We start from the raw sequence: 23,119 nt of genomic DNA, 5'->3' as shown, positions 1-23,119 counted from the left end.
GCAACATACACCGGACGGTTTCTTGGCGCTGTTCACTAAATCAGGAAGAGACAGAGAAGGGAGGGCAAGGGAGCTTATGTGTAAGCACAGCGGAAGAGGTGAGTTTTTAGGAGAGACCTGAAGTGAAAGTAGGAGGAGGAAAGTCTAAGTTCCGGAGGGAGAGAGTTCCAGAGTGAAGGGGCCAGAAAAGAGAATCTGAGGCCTCCGTACTTTTTGCGCCTAAACCTGGGCGTCTGAAGGAGAGCATGGTGAGAAGATCGGAGGGGTCTGGAAGGGACGTACGGGTGCAAAAGCGACGAGATGAAGGAGGGGCCGATGCCGGCCAGGGATTTGTGGATCAAGCAGCCTAGTTTGAATTGACAACGCTCTGATACCGGAAGCCAGTGAAGGGCTTTAAGGAGAGGACGGACATGGTGATGTTTAGGTTGGTGGTAGATGAGGCGTGCTGCCTGATTCTGTATCAGCTGAAGTCTTTTGATTTGATATTGCGGGATACCTGCGTATAGGGCGTTGGCATAGTCAACCCGAGAGATGACTAATGCCAGCAACGTCAGGGTGAGGGCTTCGGTGGTCAGAAAATGGGCGATTTTACGAATCTTTCTGAGCTGGTGGAAGCAGGAAGACACTGTAGCACTGACCTGATGTTGCATAGAAAGATCATGAGAGATGTAGACCCCCAAGCTTTTTACCTTGTCAGCAGGGCAGGGGGAGGGACCAAGGGCAGGGGGCCAAAAGGTGGAGTTCCAGGGGTTGGATGGGCCTCCAACAAGAACAAGCTCCGTCTTGTCGGGATTGAGTTTGAGATGGTGAGTGCCCATCCAATTGCTGATGTGACAGAGGGTAGACTGAAAATCCTGAGCCGCATCCTGCGAGGAGTCAAGATTGAAGATGAGCTGAATGTCATCTGCATAGTTACATGCAGTGACATTCCTTCCCCGGAGGGAGCGGATCAGGGGGGTAAGGTACAAATTAAAAAGAAGTGGTGTGCGAGTCAGTTTGTGTCTGAGTGGGTCTGTAAATGGATGGATGAGTCTCTGATTGAGAAATTGAGTGAGTGTGTGAGTCTCTGAGCGGGTCTGTGAGTCTGAGTGGGTCTGCTAGTGGATGCATGATTGTCTAAGTGGGCTTGTGAGTGGGTGTTTGAGTCTCTGATTGGGCCAATGACTGGGTGCATGAGTCTCTGAGTGGGTATGTGAGTGGGTACATGAGTGCCTGAGTGAGTTATCATCTGAGCTGTGAAGTGTGTCAAAGGGGCATAACACAGGCCTCTGCGCCAAAGGGGGAGGCGGGGCCTGTGTTCTACTCCTAACTATTCTCCACTGGTCCTACCAGGATTCAATCATGTGACTCTTTGGTTACAGACACAGACCTCTGCTTTGCATTAACTAATAGAGGTTTCATAAAGTACAGCCTTAAAATATATTATTTTTGAATGGGGAGGGAGCCATGCAGCCCTCCGTCCCTTCCCGATTTTGGCCCTGGATACCTTATCCCCCGGGCCCACCTTAAAATATAAAAAATGTTATGGGAGAGGGGGCCACATGGACCCCTCCCACTCCCCAGGCTGATTCCTCTCTGGGTTGATTGCAATCGCGGCGGTTCCAGGCCGCAGAGTTGATCGAACCACCTAAAGAGTAAAGTCGGGTCCTGCGCGAGTGAAACCTTCCATCGTGAAAGGCACATTGGCATCCGAACCCACTGGAGGGTATTATTTTGCATGGAACATTAAACTACACAGCCCAGTGTGCACTGAGGAAAGAGTTACCATCGGGAGGCACACCTGAGGCCAATAAAATGAAAGCACCTGAGGAATGATGCAGCTGCATGTTACAATGGATTGCCAATGCCAAGCCTCTCAGGAAGAAGCATGAATGCTTCGAAACGTGTTAGGCTGAAGGACTCAAAAGTCGGGTGGGGAAGGCGCCTGTTTTTCCAAATAAAGTTGTTACTTACCTGAAATGGAGTGCGTCCATATATATATATATATATATATATATATATATATATATTTGTTATTTTAATATAACACTTAGCGGCGTATTTACAAGCCCCTTGTGCCGCTGGTGCATAACTTTAGATCACATAAAAAGTGACTTACCAAATAAGCCCCTTAATACTTACCCTCAAAATACTTACATTTACATGTAAAACGTATACCACGTATGCCTTTACCATTCATGGGGGGTAAAGGCATATTCGTTGTAATATCCTGCATGGTATAGATGCATGTGCGTGGTGAAGGCATGCCGGGTTCAGCAGTCGTTGTAAAGGCTGCTACCCCTTTAAAACATTGCTTGTTGTCAGCCCTCTTAGCTTTCAATGGTACTTATTTTGTTAATTGAAGTAACTTTTTCATCATGCAGAATATCCTGCCTATTGCACGAAAAAGCATTGTGCTCAACAGTAACTAGTGCCATATAACGAGGTATACATACAAACTCAATCTTACAATAGTATTCGTAACAAATTCAGCCATAATTTTCCAAATATGCGATTAATAATGCATTCATTTATATGTTTGCAGTATGTGCAATCCGCATGTTGGTTATAATTCATTGCTATACAAAAAATTGAGCCAACATATTGGATTCTGTTTCATGAAGCTTTGTCACTTGTATTCGAAAAATAATGAAAGAACTGGTATTAAAAATGACAACCTCTTTATGGAAATATTGTTTAAGTGCCTCATTTTATCTGATTTCCCAGCTAAACTGATTGCAGGTTTAGGGGTGCTGCAGAATATAGCAGAACACCAGCCATTTGGGGCTTCCAGGAGCATGGCCGGACTGTGAACAGTAACCAGCCCTAGCAGATTCCTGCTCGACCGGCCCCGGGAGCTGGGGCGCCATTCCCGCTTTTGTTACAGGGGGCAGATATTGCAGCAACAATCTGACCCCTCAGTACCAAAACCAGCCCCTACGGGTACAAAACCAGCCCCCACCCCTTCGGCCCATCGGGGAAACGCCTGGTACCCACTACGGCCAGTCCAGCCCAGTCTAGGAGAGATCTCAATGTCAGTGCTCGGGCATCTTGATTGGCTCCTGTAGCCAACTTTGAGAAATCGGGAAAATCAGACCTTAGGCCATGGTCTACTTGTCGAAAAGCCTCAGTGAGTCTCCAAAGGAAACATATACCCTGTATGATCACACACAGCTGACATAGTATAGATCATGTGATCTTACTCTTCTCTCGCTCAGGGTCATGACTGTGTGCTTGCATCTAAATATGGATATTTTGTCGGTGATTATAACCAAGATGGAAATCTTTTTTCCAGTGCAAATTCCTGTTGAATCACATAACGAGATTTCAAATGCATTTGTCCCGTCAATTTGCAGCAAGTAAAACCTGCTGAATAAAGCAAGGACATATAGCACAAAACATAATTTTGCAGTCTCTGGAATAGATGGGTTCATTTCAGTTTGTGTGAATCTCCTATTCCAAGAAGGGAAACACCGGGGCATAATTACAATGCCCGAGCATCACTTATGTGATGTTCTGGAGGCGCTGTGTGCAGGTCTATATTTACAAGGCCACGCAAAGCCACCCTGCGTGGCTTTTCATGGCCTTGTAAAGATGGAGTAAGGCAATGCCTTACTATGCGTGGAAGGGAAAGTCCATGGGTGTTACTATGGGTGTTCTCACGCAACACCCATGGTTTTTGACACTGCCCCGGATTTACAACATAGCATAAATCTGGGGCAGCACCAAAACTAATGCTTTCCCAAAGCAAGCATAACGAAGATACATGTTTACATGTCTCCTTGTTTTTTTCCTCTTTCTACGTGTGCTGGAGAGACATAGAACAAGAACAATGCCTCCTTTGATTGTTTTTGTGCAGGAAGGGACACTTTCCTGCACAAAAACAATCACGCCAAGAACACAGACACCCTTGCACCATGGTGCAAGGATGCCTGCGTTGGCGCTCGCCTTCAGTCTGTGCGATGGCAGAAAGGACAGGAATGCGCCGTATCTTGTAGATACCTTGCATTCCTGCCCTTTTCTTTTGACGTAGGACAGCGCAGCTAGAAGGGTTGAAGCGCTGCTCTACACCAAAATATTGTAAATATGCCCATCAGAATTGGCTGGACATTGCACACAATGGGCTGTATTATAGAATATGGCGCACTCTCCTTGTTAGCGCAGAGCGCACCTTTCAGAAGGTGCACTCGGCTCTAACCATATTATATTGAAGGCGCTGTCCTTTAGGGCAGCTGCAAAGTCATGCTGCCCTATTGACAGCGCGTTCACACGAAATACGGAGCAGGTTTGAAGCATTCGCTCCTTGTTTTACTGTGCAGGCGGAAACCCGCCTGCATATTTAACGGGGGTTAGAGATTCCCTTGCAGGTGTGTGCAGTGTGTGACTGTACCTGGCTGCAAGGGGATGTCTGGGGGTCCATAGAACTCTGTCTACCTCCTCCAGACGGCTGTCATCAAAGGGCGCATCTTTTAGGACAGCTTCTTTGGCTCTGCACCTGTGTCTATAATACAGGCAGGGACAGAGGCAACGGGATTCCCTTATTTGCATCGTGAGACATAACCATGCAAATCAGGGAACCTCCTCTGGTGAGGGCGCTGGCACCATATGTGCTCCTGCGCTATCTGTATTACAGAAGGGGCTGCACAAGCATCTGCGGCACTTTCTGTAATACCAAAGTCCCCGGGGGGCGCGCAAAGCAGGCGCACACACCAGTTGCGCCGTGGGGCACTTTGTAAAATACGGTCCAAGCTAATTACTGCACCCAGTGCTAACAGTAATTTGCAAACGCGCAATGCACCTCCATTTTGCATCACAATTCTGAGCGTAATAACCACAAGCGATCAGTAAAACGAATGGGAAAAGATGCCCTGTTGCGTTACCTGCAGACTGGTTTCTGATTCTCAAGGATACAAAGCCCGTCATTTTCACACGTGTGACCTTCACAGGTTGACACAGATGGATGGGTTGTAGGTGTACCAGGACCAACAGTTGTAGTGGTGCCAACAGTTGTAGTGGTGCTAGGGATGGGCTGAGTAGCTGTTAGATGCGATACATCTACGGGAAAAAAATATTATTTTTTGGACCATTGTTTGATAACATGCAGACTGTAGAAATATTGGCACTCGCCCTCCTAACTATGTGTTAATGTCACTGTGGCAACATAAATTGATTGAAAATTGAAAAGATTTATAACAGTATTTCAAACACAGCGGAATGGGTCAATGTAGTGACATAAAGTAAGGATGTCAGTATCCTGAAACACATGTGAGACTTGCTTTAAAAAGACAAACCAGTAGTGACATCAAAACTGGTTTGAAAGAAAAACAAACATTTACAATTACATAAGAGATAGTGCTTTGTCCTGGAATGGCAAGTTTGTGGTTTTGTGGATGGGTGCGTGTGCGGATGTGTCAACGGCTAAATGAATGAGTAGATGGATGAATGAGTGACTGACGGTGTATGGATAGATGAATGGGTGGATGAACCTTTGAATAAATCTGTACACGGGTGGAAGGCTCGATAAATGGAGTGGAGGCAAACATGTACAGCAATTGTAGGCTAAATCCACAAAAATTTACAATAAACATCCCAGTATAAGTTGTACAGTCATGCTGGGCATCATTGTCATGAATGTCCACAATGTTTAAAGGATTGGCATAATAAATAATGACAGTGCGAGCATTGATTGCACCATTGGGAGGGTGAGATTTTGGACTACTGTGCTACGACTGCCTATATGTCAAGTTTTCCGCCCTTATGCAACTGCAAGTATTACAAATTAGCGGGAACCACTGTCCCAGAAGATCCAATACTGTCTAGAATTATCAAAGCTATGTAATGTTCGGACTACATCGCTCAGGAATTCTAGCTGCATGCTGAGATGTGATCCATTACTCAAAGGAGTGTGAGCTAAAGTGCCTATTTCTCCTTTTCTAGAAGCTCAGACCACACCATTTTTGTGAGTGGGTTTACGCATTTTACAATAGTGTTTTTTCGAAGATCCACTGGAAATATACATTCAAGGTGCACGGTGATTTAATTAGGTACAATATACATTTTGATCAAACATTTATTTTCAAGCTCATCCTCTTCTGATGTGCACTTTTCCTCACTTCGAATCGGAACTACTGGAATCTGAAGCAGCCTAGTCTGACCCCTTACATGGCAGATATAGGGTTGCAAAGGAAATGGACGCTCAGGTACCAGCTGAGGCACTAAAGTGCAACAGCCTGCCCACGCCAATGTCAATGAGTCAATTGTCCTAGTGAAAGGTGTGCGGCTCCTCAGTGAAGCAGCAATCTAGCCTGAAAGCACCCGCCACACTGTTGGGTATATTTACTAGGAACTGCTGCAGCACAGCATCATTTAATAAATGCAGGGATTCGCCTTTTTCACACGAATACGGAGCACTCCTGTGTTTTCCTTTGCACCTGTACTAAAAATGGCTGCCTAGCGCCAGATCTAAAACTCTTGCGCCATTGTGCAAGGGTGCCTGCCTGTTTGCAAGGATGATAGTTTTTTGCAGGAAGGTGTCCCTTCCTGCACATAAACAATCAATACGGGTGTGTTGCTACTTCTATGAGTTCAGAAAAATTTCATACATTCACCCTAATACAGAGATCTGGGCCTAACATTGTTTGTTTGCTCCTCATGCCATTCCAGTTTGAACCCAGCCATATACAAATCAGTCTTTACCCTGCTCCCTATGGGCACAATCCAGCCCGAACTGCCAGGCCAGGTTCACCCTGGACGGGAAACAAGCATCGTAGGACTAGTTTTGGGGTTTCCTTCCTCATCAGCCAGGCTAGCTTGAATCCAGTGGCATGGAGAGCATGGGACCCACGTCTGGGTATACCTGTGGTGAGCAAAAGGACGATGGATTAAACCCAGATCTTTGTGACTGTGGGTGAATGTTTGCATTGTTCAGCATTCCGTCCATCATCTGTCTCTTGCAGGAATTAGCACCACCAGATTTTCGGTAAAAGTGACCCTCCTGTGGCGCTAGGCCCTTGTATATGTGCCCCCAGAGTTTTTTCTTAAAAGGCAGTCGAAATGCTCTCTTGCAGCTTTATTTAAATTGCCCTCCGGTTTCGCCGTTGAGAATAAATTTGTAAGTGCTATTTTCGCTTGTAACATTTTTCCTCTTTGAGACTCCCTCTCGTCTGAGAACAACCATGGTGGACACTAGAGCCAAGTGTAGTTCTTTTGCATCACTAGTTAGCAAGACCGGACATCTGCTCCCAAACATGCCAGAAGTTGAAGCCTGCACAGACGAACAGTGGTGTGGAAAAAGAGACCTGCTGCTCCATATCATTTTAGAATGATCTTAACTCCTTGACATTGAAATTGCAATTAGAAATATCTTAATTTTGCTTTAAATACTTTTTTTTAGCAGATAGCAGCATATTTGACAGCCGAGGCACACTGTAAAGCATTATTTCGGAGCATATACAAAAGGCTTCAATCCATTTGTGGCTGACCAAAATAAATAAGTCCCGCTGCGCCACACAATTCCCTATACAGTATTAAAACCCATTAGGCAATCGGGGAACAATCACATTCCATTATACATCCTAAAGGAAAATCCTTTCGAGCATTTTAGAACGAGTAAAGTGCATAACCTCCCTTTACTCGAACATACAGTACTTTTAGTCTTGGACTACCATCTACTGGTAATCCACGACATGCTAAATTCTTTCATGCTGCAAATTGATAGTGCGCGCACTTATGGAGAATCAGTCTCTCCCATAGTATTTATAAGAAGGCTATAGCAGCATATAATCAAGTAAAGGGTGGAGGCGGGAAAGTGCATATAGTTAAAAAGTGCAATTAGCCTCAACAAAAGACATATGTATATCATGTAATTTCCTAGAGCAGCTAGCGGTGCCCAGACATTGGTATACCTTTTAATAGCATAAGCTTCCTCACAGATGCTAGTCTTTTGAATTTATTTAGCTAGATCTTCACCGTTGGATCATGCGTGGACCTCCAATATTGCAAAATCAGAGATCGAACTACAGCCAGAGATGCTGAGATAAAATATTTATTAAATTTTTGCACTACACTGGATGTCCCAAATAAAACTACCATTGCTTCAAGTAGAATTGTAACTTGTAAGTAATTGCTCAAAATTTGAAAAATATCCTTCCAGAATTGAATCAATTTGGGGCATAAAAAAGAAATATGCAGCCAATCCCCTTTATCATTTTGAACACATCTAAAACACTGATTCGGGATAGTCAGGAATATTTTTACGTATTGCCAACGGGGTGTAACATGCCAATTACCTAATGAGGAATCCTATTATTTTCAAATTAGCCACTGTAAGGGATTTGTACCCCAACATAAAGATATCCTCCTGTTCTCCCCTAGTCATGCGGCATCCAGTTTTCCTCTTTTATTTAAGCAAGTAATCATCTACCAGGGATGAGTCGGTATACTTCCTAAGAGCCCTATACTATTTACCTATCCTAGTCAGCTCAGTTTTTGTTAATGAATTCCTCAGTTCGTGGGTCGATTCACTCATTTCTTGAATGTTGCTTGACAAAAATCCTACAATATGCAAGAAACTGTGCCAGTAACTGCGACCCTCTGTCCTCAAGCACAGTTGCATTTCCTCCCAAGTTAAAAGCCTATTGCTAATTTATATTCACCCAACACTTGATACCCTTGGGAGCTCCAGAAATTACATGCTGCTTTTGGAACAGGTAGACCTTGGGCTTCACAATCCTGTAACTGTACCAGTCAATGGCAAGCCGGAACCTGCCTTGCTTTAAAAATGCACTTTATACTCTGTTCTATTTCTGCCAGCACCTTATAACTCCTCCTTTTCGGCAATCTACCCATCTTTAAAAATGCCGGAAGGACACCTTATGCTAAATAAATTACCATTTATATTAAGAAGATATCGAGCCCATCCCAAGCCCTACCCTCATGAACAGTAATATCCATCCATGTGGCCTGATAATAAGAGAAGAAGTCAGGTAAGGCAGGTCAGGCCACCCTGGTCCTTCTCTAACTGAAGGATCAAATACCTTATCGTCAAATTTTCACCAATCTATAAACACGTAAGTATAAGAGAGTCTATCTCCTTAAAAAAGCCCTGTTTGGTTTTATTGGGGAGATGAGAAAACAAAAATAAACAAGCACTGGCGTTGCCAATAGGTTTCGCATTTCGAAAGTTGGAGCTATTGGTTTTTTAAATGACATTTTATATTTATATATCGTTATTGGCATTGTCAATAACAATATATAAATATAAAATGTCATTTACAAAACCAATAGCTCCAACTTTCCAAATGCGAAACCTATTGGCAACGCCAGTGCTTGTTTAAACAGTTTTACCCAACCTCATAGTGTTTATGAGTTTAAGTGCTAGGCCTTCTTCCACAGCCCCACCACATCGGTGATATAATAAAATATGTATTTCCATCCTGTTATATATGGTATAAGGACGCCGTTCATGTGCCAACTCCTAAAAGATTAATTTTGATAAGCATTAATATGCGATAATGAGCTGCATCGCTAAATTTTTATAAGGTCCCAAAGGCGAGACCGAATGCATTGGAAATGCTTGTTTGTGATGGCGCTAAATGTGGCGGAATAACAGCCTTCTGAGGCCATCACTTGGGAACTTCGGGTGTGCCCGTGCAAGTAGAAATAACGACAAAATATATATAAAATTCAATTACGTTACTGTACTCATTATTCAAAACTTTCCTAACAAGTCAAGACAATTATCAGGTATTGCGTTGGATTGATAAAGTTAGTATGTATACAAAGAGTCCCAGAAGATAGAACGGGGGCACGGGTGTGTAAATAAAAGGATACATGCATACCACAAACCCTATTCAATGTCAACAGAAGGCGACATTAAAAGGCAAGCCCACACAAATTATGTGTAATTAAATATTTTTGAAAGATCGTGAAGGTTTTTATGGGCGACTGATTCCACAGAAGTCCATGTGAGGCTCTTGGACTGGGTGAAGACTCAAACGACGGATAAACTCTGTCCCCTCAAAAAGATGTTCAGTAGATGACAGAGGTTAATCTAAGAAAAGTAATCTAAGAAAAGAAACTAGTTAAGGCGTATTATCCCCTGCATTACAGAATTTGAGGACTGAGTGGCACCGAGTTGGCACTTTGTGGTTTAATACTATGAGCCACAGTGTACTGGCGCTGCAAATAGTTGATGTCGGTACTACCCGTGGGGGCAGCGAGGGGGTGTGGGAGGGGCTGGAAAGCGTCACAGTACAAGGAAGGAGGAGAGGAGGCACGTGGGGTGTGCCAGAGAAGTTTAGAGGAGTCGCGGGGGGAACCAGTGAGTAGGAGGCGATAGAGGAAAAGGATATGGAGGCATAAGATACCCTCCCCCCGCGGACAGCTCTGTTTGTTTTCATTACCTGACGCCGAGGCTCCCTCAGCCAATCACGGACTGCAGACGTTTCCAGTGCAGCTCAGGTCCCCTCTTCTCCCTCTCGTACTGACTGCGGCTTGTTGCCTTCCGGTTCATTGGGAACCGGGCAGCACCGGGGCACGAGCGCAACCTGTAACGGCCCGGTCCAGTTATTGCCGCTCCGGCTGCATCTCTCGGTAGGCCGCGGGGCTCCAGTGCCTAGCTAGGCCCGCTCATAGACAGAAAGAAAAGACTGCAGGCCGTAGCATGCGAGCCCGGCGGACATCTTGAAATTCATAGACTATTCCGGTAACAATTGTTACTGGGAGGCTGGCATGTCTTAGTAACGCCCTCCTTGTGTATGCACATTTACGTTTCTTTTCATATTTACACAACTTTTATGTGTTGACGTATATTATAACCGTTTTATCTGTATTCAGTATTATTTTTCCAACGCATATGGTGTGGAAAACCAATTGTTCCTCAGCATTTAATTTTTTGGAAGGAAGTTATGTGGGCCGTTTCATTATTTTGAAAGGCAACCCGTGCTTTTTCAATACGGCCGCTTCCCCTAAATATTTTGAGCTGCATTCGTCTGTAGACCTTGTAGTACCTCGCTATTTAGTCCATCGCCTGTTTTTAGACCATTCTGTCCTTCATGCTCGTAATGTTCTTTCGATATTAGTTTGCGCCACCCAAGGATGGTTTTAAGGCGAATGTATGGCCAAGAGCACATATGGTTACAGATGACACAGAACACTTGACATGCATTCATAATCTGGTTCTTTATAGCCATGCAACAAATTAGCATGAGATGCACTTATAAACACAGCCCTGTCAAGTGCCACGCATCATGCGTTACACAGGTCGAGATTCCGAATACTATAATGGGACTCTTTCACTATTTTGACAGGGTTGTAAAGACCCGTGCTTGAAACAGAAATATAAAAGTACTGGTGCTGTCTCAGAGTACATGTTTACAAATGAGAAATACAGGTACTCTCCAATCACAATAGTTAACCGCCCTTTCAAATAAAACAAGTCAGATCCCGGGCCGGCAGCCAATCACAGCGCGGCCCGGGGAATGACGTCACGGGGGTGTCCCGGGCCGGCAGCCAATCACAGCGCGGCCCGGGGAATGACGTCACGGGGTGTCCCGGGCCGACAGCCAATCACAGCGCGGCCCGGGACACACGGCAACAAGGGGGCGGGGCTTAAAAAAAGAGTCAGAAACGCCCACGATTCGCGTTCTGACCGTGAAAAAGTAATTGACAACAATGTCTTCCAAAGGCTAGCCTCCATTTATGGAGCTAGCCAATGGAAGAAGGGGAGTGTTCAAGTCCCCCATACTGTAAACAAATGCTTTCGCCCTGGGCGGAGCACCTGCTTCGCAGGTGCTACGGCCAGGTCGAAATCTAAAAAGGGGCAAGATCGTTTTTTTAATTAAAGAAACACTACTAATTATTGAGAGAGGAATATTCACACATTTAGTCAAAAGATTTTTAACCTTCTCTAACATAGCTACATAATTCAATTGAAACAAATCAGAGTATTTATTACTCCTTCAATGTTTTACCTATCAAATAGAGGATAGCGGGTTCTGCAAACGATTTGACATTTGCCATTCCTTCCATTGGGGTGAGAATCGTTTCTGTACTGCAAATTCTAACTGCCAGATGCTCAATGAACAGGGCAAAAAGTATACGTGACATTGGGCATCCCTGACGGGTGCCCCATTTGATTTTAACAGTTCCTGCTTCTTTCGCATTTAACATAATAAGTGCCTCAGCCCCCTGAACCATATTAAACATCCTATCTGGTAAACAGAACCTGGCTAGCGCAAATATCAAGGAATCGCAGTTGAAAAGATCAAATGCCTTCTCAGCATGGGGCATTATAATTGCAGCTTCTTCTAGATAGCTAGAAAAAAATCAATTGCTTGTATCAAATATGGAATATTTGCTGCCATCAATCTATTTGGTAAAAAAACATTCTGGTCACAATGGACCAGGGTTTGCCCTACAACAAAGATATGTGACGCCCACACCTTTGCAAAACACTTGTAGTCTGCATTAAGCAGACTTATTGGGTGATCTGAGTTCAGACTCAGAGGTGTTTTATCCTTTTTAGGTCGAGCATTCGAGACCTCATGTATATGCTTCAGTATATACTTATATATGTGTATGCACTTTGTGGGCTCTGGAGCTCAGCCCTAGGACTTGTCTGCCTCCGCTTAGGGACTTTTTTTTCTGTTCAACTGCCTCTATTTAACTTTCTTGATAGAAAACGACCAGCAGAGGTCAGTAAAAGAACAGAATCACTTTAGCGTTCCCTAGATTCCAGTTCATTGAAATTATCTTCCACAAGCACCCATAGACAATAATATTTTTTTCAAATCTTGCATTTTCATTCATATGACCACTGAAAGGCCCTGATTTTATATTAAAAACAGAGCTTTGGACTATACCATTTCCCACTGAAAGGCATTATTTGTCTCCATGTGTTCCCATACCTGGCATGTCACACAGTTTGGTGCTTACTTTCCCTCCATGTTATAGAACAGTAGACGTTTCAGCACCCAGGCTAATGTGCTGTCTAGACAAATACATATAAGGTCCCAAAGGCGAGACCGATTGCATTGCAAATGCTTGTTTAAGAAACCTACAACTACTGACTCTTTGAAGGTGGGTGGAGTAGCATTAATTATGCTACATAATTCTGACTAATATGGGAGCACTTCTTTCAAGAATATTTCATACACCTCGGTTGGTATTCCATGCATTTATATTTTCGAGATGAACAGCTGTTTCTCTGTTGTGCATTGTAGATACCAAATGTACAGCTAATACCTTACAATCTAAGGCCCATATTTATAGTTTCCTGGATCGGATAGAGCAGGGCTTTAAGTGGCATGCACAAAAATTGGGGGATCTCTAAGAGGAAAGTGGCCTATGTAGTTAAGAATGTGGCTTAAGCATGTAAACTGACATTCTGTGATTTCCATAGTGTGGCAACCGACCAGTATTTTGGCTCCACTCTGAACGTTTGTTATTGCATCTAGATATATAACACAAGTGACATATATCCAACAACAGCCAGGACTATTGGCCTTATCAATGGCTGTTAGACAGATACATGGCTAACAACAAAAATGTTGTTGTATATAATTAATATCTAAACATTTTCAGTTCTGAAATTGCCAGACTGTGAATTAAACATTACAGAGGCCTGGAGTAAGTCTAATGAATGCCTCAAGCACTCCCGCTAAGTTCACGCGGTTTTACATGTACTCCCCTTTTCTCTCAACATCTCACCCATCTATATATGTCACACCTAATCTCTTTCCTCTCCAGCCAGTGCTTGCAATGGTAAAATGTAATTACAGGTACCCTAAATTAGAGTACGTTTTTGCATCTGAGAAGTACGAGTAATCTCCATTTAGAAGTATTGCACTTCTTCTGAGAAGTGCAGGCACTATCCTTTTTAAAATAAAGAATTGCAGGAATTTATTACATGACAGTACTGTCCATTCAAAGTACTGACTTCCGCATCCTATTTTCACTCACTAATGAATGCACTTAGATGCAAACCTTCACTACACCTCCCTCCAAACACAAAATACACCCACTCATGTGTAAGCACAACATCTTCTTTAGCTTTCACGCTGCCAATAGTTAGACCTCGGTTCATGTGCTTTTGCACATAATTACAATTGCAACTGGAATACATGACCATTGCTCTATGTTCTCTGCAGGGAAGCCAATTATTGGATGACCATGTATTCTGCACACTTTTATGACCCACTGACAGGCACTGTGAGAAGCTGCCTTCAGCCTAAACTCCAGAGCTCTCAATCGTGGCCCGTTTTCAACTACAGTTATGAAACACCTGGAGGCTAATCAGTTGAAACTATAAACTATGAAAGAGTAATATGCTACACACAAAAATAAAATAAACACAACATCCTGGAAATAGCTTATACTATGCAAGATTAAGTAAAACGTGAAATGTAAACTGGAACTAAATTCGTTGTTCAGCAATTGGATCACTGTTTTACCAGTAAACTTAAAGGCAAAATATAGGGCCCAAAAGCGTCCCGTTTTAATGTAAATTTTCAATTGCTACTGGGTCCTAGACCTGCAGGGACCCAGACCACTTTAAGCCCCGGGATAGAGTCAGCCACAAATGTAGCAGATGTCCCGGCCACGTCTTAAAAGTGCTTTATAGCCAGGGCCCGACTGGGAACCAAAACTGGCCCTGGCAAAGAGCTTGGCGGGCCCCCCTGCGAGCGGCCAAGCTGTTTGCCAGGGCCGGTTTCAGCCAATTTTGTTACAGGGACGATTTTGCAGCTATGCTGCAAAAACGGCCCTGTAGCAAAAACGGCCCCAGGGGCCCATAATCGCCCCTCACCTTAGCAGCCCACCGGGGAAACGCCCCGTGCCCGCTACGGTCAGACCGGCCCTGATTATAGCCTATGGCACTTGCAATATGGCGGATGGTATGCCTGTCATATAATGACCGAGTATTACATGAGGAGGAATGAGACAAATTACTCCAGGCACAGTCTCAACAAACAGCAAGGACTTTTGAAGCACAATCAATGCTTCATTCTTCAAAGACAAAAGTGACCCAACCTAGCATTACATCTAAGTGAGGAGGGCTGGGTGACCCATTTTGTCAGAATTTTTGGGGTGTAAGCCGACAGCATGGTGCCCCAACCTGGTACCCCACAGGTTGACCAAGGGAGTGATATGGTCTTTGACTTGACATAGGTTTGACATGGGTTGGATTAGTGTAGCACTACCAAAGCCCCTGGACCGAATGTTTTTTTCCCGAGATAATCAAAAAATCTTTGGGTGCCAGTATTGACTAATGTTCTGAATTTCATAATATTTTATCAACAACAATACCTCTGACACCATGGATAACACTCTTTCTTTTTGCCACAATAGTCCCTTTTATTGACTTTGGGCTTTTAAACACATACTTTCTCCATTATTTGTAACTTTTTTTATATATATATATATATATATTGGTATTCACCTTCATTTCAAAAACATTTCTGTTCACCTCTCCTAGTTTCAAATCATACAAAACATTTAAGACGTATCAATTTACATGCAACATCTATATACACAAAACATTGACTATACACCATATATATATTTCCAATTATGTTGTAATTTCAGTCCTGGCAATTCCTCATATTAAATCATCATACACATAATCAATCATTGATTTTATCAAAGAGCGTTATTTTTCTCCACTCTGTCCTACTTTTAATATCAAAACTGTCTGGCTGGGGTCCAGACTTCTTTATCCCTCAGTCGCGTCTAATTGTAAAGTCCTATATAGGGTCGAGGGTTTATTTTGTACAATTATGCTCTGCGGGGAAATTAATCCTATCCACTATTCGTTCCCACGAGGGGGAATCTAAAGTGCATAAAGTCCTCCAAACCGCTATTCATATCCAAAATGGGGACCCCTCTCTCCTGGAAAAATCAGTAATAATCACTATCTATAAAAAAAAAGGCAACAAGGCCCTGCCCCAAAATTACAGGCCTATCTCCTTATTGAACAGTATAGCAAAGCTGATGTGTCAACTTTTACTGAATAGATTGGAGGGCTGTGCCCGGGAAAGGGACATACCAATACCCTCGCAGGACGGGTTTTTAAAAAAAGGGAAAGGGACATTGGACCAATGTCTGAATCTGAGTCTGATTATTTCAAAATACACAACATCTAAGAAGGGTCCGGTTTATATGGCGTTCTTGGACCTATCATTCGCTTTTGACTGTGTATCTCACTCCAAGTTATGGTCAGTCATTGAAGGCCTGGGAATAGATGACACTATAATAAAATGTATACGACAGTTGTACTCACAAGCGACTGTCTGTGTTTGGTATGGCAGGAATGGGAATGTACAAAATAAATTTTCTATTCAGTATGGGGTCAGTCAGGGGTGCGTACTCACGGACTTCCTGTTCTCTATTTACACCAATGGTGTGGAAGCAGCTCTGTCTGAGTCCACAAAAGATGATCTCTTAGCAAATTCAACCCTTGTTCCCACTGCTCCTCTATGCAGGCGATTCAGTGCTAATAGCCCGCACAGGAATAGCATTGCAGAAACCCAGAATGGAGTACACAAAATTTATGAAAAATGTAGATGTTGGTGTAAATGAATATGCATCTTTTGTATTTGTGGCTGGGGCAAGACCTAACAAACCTGCAACATTTTATATAGAGGGTAACACGATGGAGATGGTAGATACTTTTTCTTATGCAGGGATTTTACAGAAAGAATACATGGACCAATATGGTAGGCAACACAGTGCTCTAACTGGAAAAAAGCATTGTGGCCACCTTTAGGTTTACTACGAAATAAGGTTCTAAACCGGTGGAGGCAATAAAAAAGGTGTATCTGGCCCAATCCGACTAGGTTGCCAAATATGGGGCTGGAGTATAGGGAACGGTGGACATAGCTTCCCTCCAACAAAAGGAGGATGGTTTTCTTAAGATGCTACTAGCCCATTACCCGAAGCTGTTCTAATTCTAATTGCCACCCTGAGCTGGGCATAGCATATATCACAGCCTACATCAATAAGGAACCGATCCTCTTGTGGCATTCAGTTTGGAGAAGGGAGATAGTTAAACTTACCCAGAATATTCTGAAGGATTGTCTGAAACGCAACCAAGTACACAAGCTCAAGTGGCTACAATACATCAGGTACACCCTGAGATCCATGGGACTGTGGGAGTTATTTGAGAACCCACATTGCTTTGCTACAATATCGTTGGCAAAAATAAAGCACATTTTCTTTTCTAAAAATGGCAAGAGAAAGAATGGAGTCTAATTGTAACAAACCTACAGGGGCCCCCACATTACCAACAGATATACTCTCCTATTTATATTTTGTCACAAATTTCCAACACTGATACATCCTAGTGAGATTCCGATAAATGATATCCCGCTGATGTTAGGTCGCCCCACTAACATCCATATTATAGATGACCTTCCAGCTTGTCCCAGCAATGGCCCATCCCCTCAAGCAGACCCACATTTTACATTTTTCAGTAATTTATACCATGTGCAAAGGAAAAGATATATTCTCCCTCTTATTTGCAAATACAATTTCAGACAATGTCGTCCAGCTCTATATTTGATGCAAATGCTGAACGACCCTTTAACATGTTTTTGTCTAGCAAACATTCTTTTGGTCCTCTCTGAAGAGCAGGAGATCCCGACCATAAGACTGAAGATAGAATGGGGCACACATTGATTGTCAATTATGGCAATAAATATACTTGCCCCCCTATTTCACATCATCTCTGGGAGTATTTTATGGAAGTTTTTTAATGGAACTTTAATACCATATCAATATATTTATTTGCACTTTTTTACTATCACGTGGCCGATAGGTACATTGTCAACATCACTAAGTTAGCATAAACCCTGCAGCCCTGAAGCCATGATGCTACTTTTGCGCACATTACTATGTTGCTTTATTTTTGCAAGTCTCTGTTTATGCCTTTCACATGAGAACTGTACTACTGCAGTTGCTGCTTGAGACTAGCACTGTGATATTATGGGATACATGTTTAGGTAACACACACTTGGAGAGGGACCTTGTCAGGGAGAAGAGCAACACGCACCTACAATGTAGAAATACCATCTATAGTCTAAGGTATGGGGTCTGCTGACAAAGTCCAGAGATGTTCTATTCTATAATATTACTTCTTCTTACCAAGGAGAGGGAGGTTAGGCACTATAGGCCTTTCTCCATTGTCTTTATACGATGACATCTCCCTGTATGATGTATGGACTAGCTGCAATGCTAACTATATTCGTGTTATGCATTTTTCTGCTTGTTGTGTCACGTGTACTGCATGTAAGAGCACACTAGTTAGGTAGGTAGGAAGAGTATGAGTGAAAAGGTGTCTTTTTACCGCAGGAGTGTTGTGATCTGGGGTGTCTAATCGTTTGCTTCTCGGTGAGTGTGTAGGAGAATGACTGAGACACTATAGCTAGTCTAACATGGCTTTGTGGGTACTAAGGTGGTAGGAAGGCGTATTCCTTATACACATGTATTGTAAATTTGTATTTAATATGCCTTCTGTGCTATTTAGTTAAGGAAAATAAAGAATATTGATAATTATGATGACCACTGAATATTCCATTCCCAATACCCTAAATAAGGACATAAATCAGTGAAGGAGCCCTGCTTAAATTATTTTGGATAGATAGAACAGAGGGTTTGTGAGGAAAACATAGGGGTGTTCCAGTGAATTTTATACTCCCCATACCCATTTAGCATGGTCATATTTATTATGGAGATCTAATACAATGTAGTCTATCACCCCATGAGTATAGTATTCCTGCAGCCTGATTAGCATTCGGAAGAGCAGGAGAGCTGGCCTTAATGTCTACAAGTAGTTCTGAGATAGTGACCCTGACATTTCTGCCCAGCTTCTCACCTTCCAAGGCCTCCTCTCCCTGAGGCCATTGAGTCCACCCTCAACAGACCTGCTGGAAAAGGGGGCTCTCTCATTGCCCTGATAGTACTAGGTGTTTCTCGGTTCTTACTGAGGCATCAGGGGCAGCGAGATATATCCTACTCACTTCTTTCAATGGTGAAACCCCTAGTAGCCTTAGGGACTGTTCTGAAGCTTGTGGAGTGGCAACTGATTGAAGCCTTGCTTACTGAGGTAGTTTGCATAGTAATGCATATTGGAAAACAATGCTTTGAGACATCTAGGTTATCTTTTATATCAATAATAATAAATGGAACTAGAAGTGTCTGAGTGAGCCTCACCTCACCCATTTCCAACAAACCTTCTTGTAGACACAAGAATCAAGAGATGCAGCATAAGGCCGTCCACTTCCGTTCTGCTTTGCAAAACCAGATTCCTGTTTTTTCCTGTATTCTTTTTGTTGTGGTCTCCCATTTTTTCCTATCTATTTTGCTAGCTTTAGAACTCTGGGCCCTTTACCTCTGATAAATATTAGTTAAGTGCCTGTGCTTCCTCCCTAAAATATGTACTGTGAGTTGGAACTACCTAACTGGCCTATATAACTTCTCCTTAAGACCATTGTAGCTGGTGCCATAGCTTTGCGTGCTTTCATCTTCTAATGCCAATAGGGGCAGATTGCTGGTGATCCGCAAGGATAATTATAAACATTTCAATGACATAATATCGAAGTCAAAAATATTGCACTGCAAAAATATTGTGGACAAATATTTCTGCTACACTGTGCATCTGTTTACAATATAAACTACAATACATATCAAGCGCAAAAATATATAGTAGACAAAAATATCAATATTACATAGGTAAGTATATATATTTAAATGTAACAAAATGAGTTTAAAAAAAATATTCATCTAAAATTACGTATAAAATATTGGTTAATATAAAAGTGTAAAAGTAAATTTAAAAGTTTTAAATATAGTAATGGAAATGTACTACTTTAAAATAAAGGTAAAAATATATTAAAACAATAACTACATGTATTCATTAAAAATATATGTGTGTGTATATATATATATATATATATATATATATATATATATATATATTTATTTAATAAAATACTGCTAATGATTATAATTATTCAAACATCACACATATACATGTAATTCAAACAATAAATGAAAAATAAAATGTACAGTATAGTTATTAAATTATTGAAATTAAATTATAAAAATATATTGCTCAAATCTGTATCACTCCAAAAAAGTAAATATGTAACAACATTAAACTAATATAACAGTGTACTACATAATAAAATCACAAACAACATATCTGAAAAGACAAAACAAATAAAAATTGAAAACAGACATAATACAAAATTTAATTCAAAACTAATGATATAAGAAGTCCTCCAAACTTTTAAACATGAAAAATGGAAAATAAATAGCAAGCAAACACCATTAAAGTAAAATTTAGGGGGTCATGGCCAAGGTGGCAGCTTGAGCGGGCGTACTTTTCTGTCACTCCATCCTCGCTGTACTCAAAGCACTGCCAACAAGCTCCATCCATCACAATCGCACCTCCACCGGAGCAAACCGGGACCGCACATGTACGGTCCTGAGCCCAAAGTAGACTGGTGACTCCCAGAGGGGGTGAGGCAACCGCACGGAGATTGAAGCTGGTGGTGCTGTGGCCTGCGTAGCAAGTGCAGCCCTCCACTACAGCCTTCCTTGGAGACTCGGCCCACCGGGGCTCTTAGCTTGAGTGAGGCCAGATTCTGGGTCATCATGCCCGGCAAAGAGGAGGAGTGGTAGACCATGACGGAGACCCAGTTGAAGACCCATACGCCTGGGTGGTGGTCCTGCCAGCTGGTGAGTGAAGGTGAGAGGATGTCGCAGTGGCGGGCCATGGTGGCTGGCTGGCCCCTGACCCCTGTGCACCGGAGAGCTGGTACCGTAGGCTTTGGGCCCCATAGGAGACACTCAATACCTCCAGGAGACTGAGTGGTGGGGCCCTGGTTCTGGAGCCTGGCTGTGCTTGGAAGGAGGCTTTCCCTGGGTAGTGATCCCCTACAGTGCTCACTGGACATGCGCCTGGACCCCCCGCTCCCTGGTCTGTGGAGCCTGCCGGGCAGAGGCTTTATGAGATTCCTGCACCTGGGGCCTAGTCTCCTATCTTCCATTTGGACATTAACATGAGGCGGTGGCGCCACATGGACACAGGGCACTGCATGGACCTCGAGTGAGAGGACAATGAACCTGGACCTCCCGTGGGCCCTGATTGAGGTGGATTGGGCCTATCAGCCCCACGCCCATGACCGGTGGTGGTTGAGCCCAGTGGGCCTGAGTGTGGAGTGGCCGGGCCCAGGCCCTTGTTGGGGTGAGAACGGGGCTTCCATGCTGCCCCATTGAAGTAGCGAGTTGCTTGGTGTTGTGGGCCGTCCAACCCTCGGGCGGTATTTCAAGGATCTGAAGGAGTGTGACTGCTGGCCAGCCTGACCCCCCCCCCTCAACTGAGGAGCCGGGGTATGCGGTAATCACGGGGCAGGCAGAGCTGGGTCCCTATATCTGCTATGTAGACTTCGCCGATGTAAGTGGATTCCGAGAAGTGCTGGATTGCTATCTGAGGGCCCTGAATTTACTTCTTTCCTAAGGCAGGTACCTGGGGCTCTCTGGGACCTCCATAGGGCCTGGGCCCGGCCTTCTCTAGATATAGAACTAAATCCAAAAAAGACAGCACCCTGCAGGACATGCTCCTCAAGACTTCTGGGGAGATCTCCAGTGTGAAATTGGGGTTGGCAGAACCAGGACCTGGAGCAGTGGTGAAACCTCTGAAAGTCCTGTTACCTACTAGGTCTTGGAGTCCTTATTTATCTCTCTACATGAAGACATTCAGGCGGTGAAGAAGGACCTCTCCTCTGATCTTATAGACATACGCAGCGACACAGACAAGGTAGGAGAATGGGTGGCCGCCTTGGAGAATGGTGCCTCAAGATGGGGAGATTGAGAGTCTTCAGAAGGAAGTAATCTATCTCCAAGAACAGCAGATTGACCTGCAAGCACATGCAGAGAACCTTGAAAACAGGCCCAGGAGGATTAACATTCTTATACAGGGTTTACAACTGCATCTGAAGGCTTTAACCGGGAGGAGTATGTCCAGGCCCTGTCCACCTGGTTTTGGGCTCCCCAGCGGAAGAAGAAAAATATTCAATAGGTGCCACCGAGTAGGGCCCCCGCGAGCCTTGTAGCAACCTCCAGCTGACATCCTGGTCTGTGTCCACGACTTCAATATTAAATAAGCTATTCTGCGAAAACTGCGTGATGTCCAGACGTTGCAGTTTCAGGGTCATATTCCCCATCTGTACCAGAACTTGGCCACAATCACTTTACACAAAAGAAGAGACTTTCTTCCAGTCACAGCCCACTTGTGGAATACTAGCATTCCCTACTCCTGGGGCCATCCCTTCCACCTCATCTTCCATCTGGAGGGTAAGACTTAACAACTTTGATCGCTGGCAGAGGTTTGTAAGGTCCTTGGCATTGACCCGTGCAGCAGGGGGTCACAATCTGCTAATGCTCAAGACAGTCTGCTTTGGCAGGGTCGGTCGAGGGCAAGCCATATGTCTACCCCCGAAGGTCATTGCCGTGGTGCGGCAGTGCTTCGCTCCCTGTCTGGAGACGGGATGGCAAACACGGCCCCTCATCTAGGGGGACAACAGGTTGGCCTGGATATGATGGGTAGACTATAGAAGACAGGGCTCATGTGGGTTTAGCTGAGGGATGCAACTAAACGTGCCATCCCCACTTCTACGTTTCCACCTCTGTTGGAATGTCTAACTATACTCTTTTGTTGTTTTTTTATTGTTGGGGTTTATTTGGGTAGCTTCCTTCCTTTGCACATGTATACACACATGGGGGATGTTTGGTGGTCCTCAACCTTCAAGACAAGCTTCCATTGTGGTTTGCCCGATTGATGGTGTTGGCATCCTCCAGGAGACAGGGACTATACCTTCTATTCTGCGGATCACAAGACATATGCCTTTTTGCAGTAGCGGCTACTGAAGGGAGTGCTGTGGGGCAGTAGGTTTGGACGGGGGATGGGCAGGGTGGGGGGTAGTAAACTCCAGCATACCTCTGATCGGAGTTAGGTAAAGAAAGAAAAAAAATGAATTAAATTGCGGCGCTGCAACGCCAAATGCCAACCTCCACGACCAAATAAAGCATTTAAAAATAAATTTATTTGGCACGATCCGCAGTGGTTCCGCGAATCGGA

General features: G+C 43.7%; 1 protein-coding gene across 2 annotated transcripts in view; it reads right to left on the bottom strand.

The window, feature by feature from the left end:
• Positions 1 to 23,119, bottom strand: part of MEP1B (meprin A subunit beta) — a 318,018-nt gene that overhangs the window by 15,571 nt on the left and 279,328 nt on the right. For both annotated transcript variants that reach the window (XM_086965693.1, XM_086965692.1), the window contains one exon: positions 4,860 to 5,034. In XM_086965693.1, coding sequence (XP_086821819.1) covers positions 4,860 to 5,034 — 175 coding nt within the window. The remainder of the gene's footprint in view (positions 1 to 4,859; positions 5,035 to 23,119) is intronic.

Source organism: Lissotriton vulgaris, chromosome 4_1 (assembly GCF_964263255.1).
Source record: "Lissotriton vulgaris chromosome 4_1, aLisVul1.2, whole genome shotgun sequence".
NCBI classification, from domain to species: domain Eukaryota; kingdom Metazoa; phylum Chordata; class Amphibia; order Caudata; family Salamandridae; genus Lissotriton; species Lissotriton vulgaris.
The sequence above is the reverse complement of the archived record's forward strand: the minus strand, read 5'-3'. Positions and strand labels throughout refer to the sequence as shown.